Source organism: Ictalurus furcatus, chromosome 24, assembly GCF_023375685.1.
Source record: "Ictalurus furcatus strain D&B chromosome 24, Billie_1.0, whole genome shotgun sequence".
Lineage (NCBI taxonomy): Eukaryota > Metazoa > Chordata > Actinopteri > Siluriformes > Ictaluridae > Ictalurus > Ictalurus furcatus.
Genome location: NC_071278.1, coordinates 10,540,417 through 10,547,835, shown reverse-complemented (window position 1 = coordinate 10,547,835; position 7,419 = coordinate 10,540,417). Strand labels below are relative to the sequence as shown.

Sequence of the window (7,419 nt, the reverse complement as noted above, 5' to 3'; positions counted from 1 at the left end):
GTTAATCGCTCGAGACAGTAACAGTAACACAAATGCTGGAAACGACACATTAAGGGACACGAGGCTGCATTCAACATAGTGTGTAGTACATTTCTTTTATTTCTAACAGACCATTTACATAAAATTCTCCTTTTAATTTAACTCCTCTCCGGTTCCCCTAAAGGTCCGGAGTGCCAACGATCAAATGACACATTGCTGGAGCACCAGCTTTGGCATAGAATAAAAAAGAAAAAAGAAAAAAAAAGAAAGAAAGCCAAAATAGAAAGAAAGAAAAGAAGAAGAAGAAAAAAAACAAAAAAAAAACAAGAGAGAGAGAGACCCTAAACCATTCTTTCCCACCCCCCCATTTGTTTTTCTCCCCCTGTTTTTAAGAGTGTCATGTCAGCTCACAAACTGGTCAGTGCTTTTTTTTTTTTTTTTTTTTTTTTTTTAAACTCCCCCCCTCAGTTAAAAACTTTCAGAAGTGTTATCAGAGATCTCCTTGTGTTAGTCTTCAAGCCGTCATTGCTCGCGCTGCGTCATGCTAGTTCAGAGCGAGGTCTTTTACATGATCCGCAGGCCTTGGATAGACGACTCTAAAGTCTGGGGAGAAGACAAAAATAAATACGTTTAATAATAAATATAGAAATTAGAGCAATTTGCATCGTGTGTGTATACTGCAGTAAAGGAGTAGAAAAACTGGAATTTCACAGAGTACCAACTCCCCCCGACCCCATCGTAGCAGTGTACAATACCTGAGAACACCTTACAGAAAATAATCCATCATTTCACATCAGTCTGTAAAGGTTTTTTTAGGTTCATTTTAAATGCCTCTGAGATTCCACTGAGCCCCCAATTTCCCCATTTGGGTCACCTGAAAATTCCCACCCACTAACCAGCACTTCCCCATCATACGACAGCTACCAAGCAGGGAGTGTGAAGGCTGAAGGTACATTCACACACAGATTTTATCGCTGCAGGTTGCTGTGTTCCTACTACTGGTTGCCATAGTAACATTTATCACTGGGTGGCGCAACTTATCATTCCACTTTTGACAACAAGCCAGTTTTCATGCCGCTAAACAAAACATTCTGGAGGGAGAGCGTTCGTATATAAAAGTCACCAGTGTATAAATGCACCATATCCTAGGAGATGAAGGAGAAGCAGCATGAGCTCTTTGCCATTACAGCCATTTATCTGCGGCAAAAGCGCAGGCTACGGACTGTCTGGATCCACAAAACAATTCGGACTCGCAGGCAGCATCACGGATCACGTACACTCTACTGTCTTCACTCCCATTGGTACTCGCTGCACTGAGTCACTCCAAATTTGCATAAAGTGAAACTTTTCTCAACTTTCTTGTGTCGCTGTACATGCCCACATAACTGAAAATTCCTGCAGGAAGTATAGTGCTGCAGATGTACTGCTGCTGTAAAAGTCACTTTAAAAAAAAAATAAAAAAAAATTAGCTATACAAACCTTAAAGTCCCATATGGTCATCGCTCCATCGATTCCTGTAGTGCAGAATTTGCGACAATCTCTTTTGTCTCCTTCATATATAGACACTTGGCTACGAAATGAGAACGAGGATGGTGTTAAATTAGAAACAAAACCCACAAATCTCACATGCTGTGTATTTAAAAATCTACAATAATAGCGTAGATGTGCTGAAATGTTTACCCGCTTATCTTTTAAACCTTAAGTCTGCGTTCTCGTCCTGTTTTGACTCATTCTGACACTGCGCCTATTTCCCCCCCCCCCATTTCATTTTTGCAGCTCTCTTCAGGGCAAGATTCGGTGAGTAAGGACACGACATTTCTTTCAGAAGCCTAGTGATGGGCCAGAGGACCCCCCCCCAGGTAGAAACGTGTCAATCAGAGGCACTTTTTAAACTCTATTTCTACCACGGTTTCGCAAAACTACGCTAGCAACTGATAGATTTAACTTAAAACAGTACTTTTTCAGCCAAACTTCTTCACATATTCGTTGTGTTGAACTATTTCAATTACTTTTGTTTGACTTGTTCATTTGTAAACAGCTGAAAGTCTGTAAATTTTGACAATAAACCTGATTTGCAATGGGGAGGTTGAATCATTTTGATTTTATTATTACGTTTGAACTCGTTTTGTCTTAGATGCTTTACGACTCCTGCGTTATTGGGCCAGCATTTGCTCATTTTTCATTTCCAAACTTTACTTTTCCAAATATGGGAAAATGTTTACATGTTGGAAGAGAAAGTAACACTTTACGTAATAGACCAATCAGGAATTACTTGCAAAAACAGACGCAAGTGCGACAGTCAAAGTCTCCAAAAGAACTGTGGCGGATTCCTCAAGACGGTGAGATAAATTTTACCAGCTAATTTCCTTATAAAACTGCACAAAATGCACCCGAGACTACTGATGCGTTTTTAAAGACAAAGTATTGTCACGCTAAATATCGACTTTGTTTAGTTTAGTGCTGTTTATTGCTCTTTGTTTCATTATTTTTGAAGGCATCTTTGCTTTACAAGACCTATCCTCAGAACTGTACGACCACAGCTTTATGAAGAAAAGGAATAAAGAACCTTCATGTAGTTTAGCAGTTGCTTTTCTATTAAAAATATATACACTGCCGGTCAAAAGTTTAGACACACTCATTATTTATTTAAATTTTTTCCCCACATTTTAGAATAATAATAAAGTCATCAAAACTCTGGAGTAAGAGAAATGTAACTATGGGACTTATGTTATGATTAAAAATCCAAAATAAATCTAAATAATTTAATATTTTATTATCTTCAAAGTAGATGCCCTTTTTGCCTAGAATATCCAGAAATATATTCTTGGCGTTTTCTCACCTGATTTCTTGAGGAATTTCCCTGAGATGCTTTTTAAACAGTATTAAAGTAGTTCACACTTACGCCCGACACTTATCGGCTGCTTTTCTGAATATTTTGCTCCGAGTCTACCATTTAAAAAAAGATTTCCTTTGTAAAAAAAATGTTAGTTTTCTAATGAAAGAAATTTATATGTTGGTACGAGTATATTTTTGTCTACAACACCGATATCAAACATTTAATCATATACCTTCAGATCAAAAGCTTTTTAACATCATGAGAAATATTTCAGTTGTGTGTCCACAAACTTTTGACCGGTATTGTACACCATGCTGTATAGGGTTACAGATCAATATTTTGAAAAGGTGCTATATAAAAGGTTGGTTATATTGCTCACTCCTCTGACTGAGAGATCTGCTCTGAGACGAGAGCTCCGAGACTTACGTGATGCTGTTCTGGTGAAGGGTCTCCAGAGTGCTATTGCGGTCCTCGGTAGTGGCTCTCTTGTCCATGTTGCGGAAACGCTCCATGGCAGAGATGTTGCGCTGGATGCTCTGCTTTGGAATGTCCAACTTGGATATGAAGGTCAAGTTTCCACCATCATCGAAACTGAACAGCATTGGGCAGCAGTCATGACCCTTTAGAGGAAATAAGATTTAAAAAAATAAACCTTAAAAAAATTATTTAAACTAAGCTTTAAACCTGAGTGTGGTATCTCTGATACGATGACTATGTGACATGACAGCGTGTGGTGCTCTTACCGCTGCAACAATGTTGTTCTCAGACACAAAGGTCACACTTAGAAGAGCAAGGAACTCTGTCTTCAACTGGCTTGGCCTGGAAAACAAAAAGAACCATAAGAACCATCAGTAACCCCTTATGCACAGTAAATAAACATTACTTATGTTGTTGATCTTCAGAAAACAGGCCAAGTAGTTAGGTCAGATGCTCACGTTGAGCCTTTTGTGGGATCCACCACAGTCACAGTGCTGTCATGGCTGACCCAGGCCAGTCGATTTCCACTGGCAGAGAAACACACACTGTGGACCCATCCTCCACTGCCTGCTCCACCATACTCAGCCATCACTTGGCCAAACGGCATCTTGGATCCCCACGGAGTTGGAGCTGGCTTCTCCTCCACCTCCTTGATGTATGCAGAAAACACCCTTGGAAAAAGAGATGGCCATCACACACACCTCAATAAACTGGACAAGTGACCTAACTTTCAAAATGTCACCTGAAGCTGAATTGCATCCTGGAATATTACATCAATACTAAGCGATGATTTACACTAGCTTGTTATAAATATGCATACGCGAGACAGCTGCTGCACGTATCCTGCGTTCATTGTGTTCCGTTATTTAATTCAAAAAGTGGAACTTTCATATATTCTAGATTAATTACAGAAAGTAAAGCATTTCAAGCTTTTTTAATTTTAATCTTAATGATTATGGCTTACAGCTCATGGAAATCAAAAATCCAGTATCTCAAAATATTAGAATAAAGAATTTATCATTTTTAGCCCCTGTACGATTCGAGACCATTATTGAGTACCAACACTGATCATTTTCTTGTTACAACCTGTTAAAAACATCTTAAACCTACTGAAAGGTCTGTTTTGACTAGCAGTCTACCAGGATTTTCTAGATTAGTAAATATTTTTGAATGTACAGCGAGTGTTTTTGAACTGAGATACGGATCATGATGAGTTCGGTTTCTTGAATTTTCTGCTATCATTAGTCTCTTTAACGTCGCTGCACGTGAAATCCCTAAACGTTACAATTCGACTTGGAAACCAGTTTTAGTGCTGATGTGCCATCTAGTGGATGCTGCTTTTAATCTTGCAGACGGACACGATGTGTGTGAGTGAGTACATGAACAACGGTGCTTGCATAGCGGCTTTCTGTGTGCACGTATGCGTGGTGAAAGTGAAGTATATTTACAACTTCAGGATGAAAAAATATTATTGCCATATCTTGAACAAAATCAACGGAGTACACCATGATATCTAAAATTGTCTAATATGATATCCGTATATAAAATTCTCTAATCTTGTGGCCATGTTAAAAAAAAACAAAAAACAAAACACAACAACAATCAAAAGTCAATAGTTATTTAGAGCTATTTTCACAACTCTGTTAGAAATTTGCGACTTGACGTGAAACCGCTTCCTGGTGAAAGACATACAAGCGCCTTACCTGCATTTGAAGTCACATGACCCGGCTGCCAGAAGCACATTGTTTGGATGCCAGTCTAGACTGAGGACAGTGGAGCGGATAGGCTTCTTGATATGTTTGCTCACCCACCTTAAAGAGAAGAGATAGAGAGACAAACAAATCATGAGGCTTCTCGGTGATCTACTGCTAGAAGTAGTTTCGACCAGCGAGCGCATTGAACTCACCAATCGTTTTCAGACTCGAAGTAGCAAACAGATATGAGGCGAGCTCCACTGCCCACCGCGAACTTGTTCTCCAGCGGAGACCACTTCACAAACGTGGCAGCACGGTTGATCCTGAGGATGACAAGAGTGGGCTTCCACACGCCGTCCTTCTGGCTCCACACGTAAGCATTACGATCCGCTCCGCAGGTTACAATCCGATCGCTTTTAGGAGCCCAATCAATGCCTTAACACATGCGGAATAAATATTACATCATGTCACAATACCATTTTCCATATTTCACATTCTGAGAAGGTAGGCCTGCCAGGTTATCGACTTATCGTACGACATATAGACATGACCTTGATCATTTTTTTCTGACCTCGATATCACCCACTGTGTTTACATACGTGTTTGTTTATATAAGAACGAATATTATCAACATTTCAGCCATCTAGTTTCTAGAAAATTCTAGAAAGAATAGCTCTAGCGTGTGAAACAATCCAGTCGTAATCAGTACTGTCGGGGTTTGAGTCGCTTAATCTGCGTGAGCTGAATCTGAACAGTGAATGAACAGCAGTAAACTGAAGCGCTTTACTAGCGGGTTAATTAACTCACACAAACATCCTATACACATATGAGATTAATCAGATATTTACACACAACATAAACAATATTACAACTCGCTTCCGCACATACACACGTGAACTAGGTAGAACGATAAGTCACGTCGTGAACACGCTCTTTCCGTAACGACAGCCTAAACCACCGACAATAAATAACTAAAGCGTAAAGAATTCACCATATTGTATTACAATTTCTGAATATTATTAAGAATTAAAAGTTCATTGCTCTCTGAAAGGGTGTACTGGCATTATTATGATGTTATATTATCAGTATATCACTGACATTAAACAAACAGTCTTAAAATGACACTAATATCGATTATCGCAATTATTTCTGGGACGATATATCGTCCGACAAAAGCAGTGACCGTGACAGGTCTATGTGCCGATGTGTATTAGATTACCTGTAATGTGCCCATTGTGTTCTTTCAGTTCATGGGCTTTTACCCATTGATTCCCACTCTTCTTGTATATATGAACCTCATGGTTGTTCGGACTTATAGCAATTTCTAAGGGAAAGAAAAAAAACCAACAGCGAATGTGACTGTCTATCTGGAGTGAAACCAGGGAGTGAAGATGAATGAATGTTGCTTACGAGTCCTGTCCCTGTTCCATGCATGGCATGTGATGGGCTCCAAGAGAAACTGGTGGAGTGACATTTTCTTCTTTTGTAGCTCTGTGTAAAAAAAAAAAACAACAACCATAAGACGACATTTAATTGACGCCTGAACAATTTAGTTAATTGAGAGAACATGATAGTAATATAAAGATAATAACACAGGCTTCCTGCTACATTATAGAGGGAGGGAATAACAAGGTTTTAGAGAGCATTACTGATTTAACCAGCAGAAGAAGAAGAATTTCAGTCAATGGGCCTCTTGTCGGTTTCAGGGCGTGGAGCTGCCTCGGCTTCTCCTGATGTAGTTTAGCCGGTTAGCTAAGCTACTGCTAGTACAGCTAGTTTAGCCGGTTGCTAGCTAACGAGCTCAAGCTATGCTGCTGCTTCCCGAGCTTACTTTAACCAAGCTAGCGAGCTAACTTCTGAATACAACACAAAATCTTTAACTAGCCCATCACCAACAACCCATACAAACTCGAATAATAAAAGAAATTAAATAATTTCCAGAAGCTAAAAAGGAAGGCCTGGAGCACTGACCGGCTCTACCCCGCTCCCTGCTATCGGATACAGGCGTGAAAGGGAACGAGAGACCGCGGCGCACAAGGCCTCGGGATTCACTGCTCCACAATAAAACACACTTACACCTGAAGAGTTAGGTTTGTGTTGTAAAATATCCGCAAGACTGTTTGTTTTTGGCTTCTTTTTGGACGGACTTGAATTCGCGGACTCTGGCCAGTCGACACGAATTCACTCCGACTGCTGCTCGCTGAGTGGAGTTTTACCTTCCTAATCTCAGGCTGTCAGGAGGGATCCAGGAAATGGCAGCGGTACCTCACTGCGCATGCGTACGCACAGGACTCACTCAGAGGAGCATCATCTACCCGAGGAGTCTACCAAATCCGCACTCATGCAGATATAGGGACAGACATAGAGGAAGGAGGTGGAAATATTTGGGAAAGACCACTTTTACACACACACTATGTGCAGTCCTTAGAGTTA

General features: G+C 40.1%; 1 protein-coding gene across 2 annotated transcripts; it reads right to left on the bottom strand.

Moving 5' to 3' along the window:
* Positions 1 to 76: 76 nt before the first annotated feature.
* On the bottom strand, positions 77 to 7,252 carry arpc1a (actin related protein 2/3 complex, subunit 1A). Of its 2 annotated transcripts, none has more exons than XM_053612627.1 (10): positions 6,958 to 7,252; positions 6,397 to 6,477; positions 6,206 to 6,310; positions 5,199 to 5,421; positions 4,996 to 5,103; positions 3,751 to 3,963; positions 3,559 to 3,634; positions 3,242 to 3,435; positions 1,459 to 1,549; positions 77 to 582 (listed from the first exon to the last, which is right to left on the bottom strand). In XM_053612627.1, the coding sequence occupies exons 2-10, from the start codon at positions 6,458 to 6,460 to the stop codon at positions 544 to 546; spliced, it is 1,113 nt and encodes a 370-aa protein (XP_053468602.1). In that variant the 5' UTR covers positions 6,461 to 6,477; positions 6,958 to 7,252; the 3' UTR covers positions 77 to 543. The 2 variants fall into 2 exon arrangements, with proteins under 2 accessions (XP_053468602.1, XP_053468601.1); XM_053612626.1 differs by having other exon boundaries at positions 7,063 to 7,251.
* Between the last annotated feature and the right edge of the window lie 167 nt (positions 7,253 to 7,419).

What these genes read in the sequence shown, in the direction of transcription:
- arpc1a (XM_053612627.1), bottom strand. Translation starts at nt 6,460, where the DNA reads ATGTCACTCCACCAGTTTCTCTTGGAGCCCATCACATGCCATGCATGG. An exon ending in AGAACAACATTGTTGCAGCG is followed by an intron (nt 3,436 to 3,558) that starts GTAAGAGCACCA and finishes TTTCCTCTAAAG; the next exon opens with GGTCATGACTGCTGCCCAAT. An exon ending in CTTCACCAGAACAGCATCAC is followed by an intron (nt 1,550 to 3,241) that starts GTAAGTCTCGGA and finishes CTCATTTCGTAG; the next exon opens with CCAAGTGTCTATATATGAAG.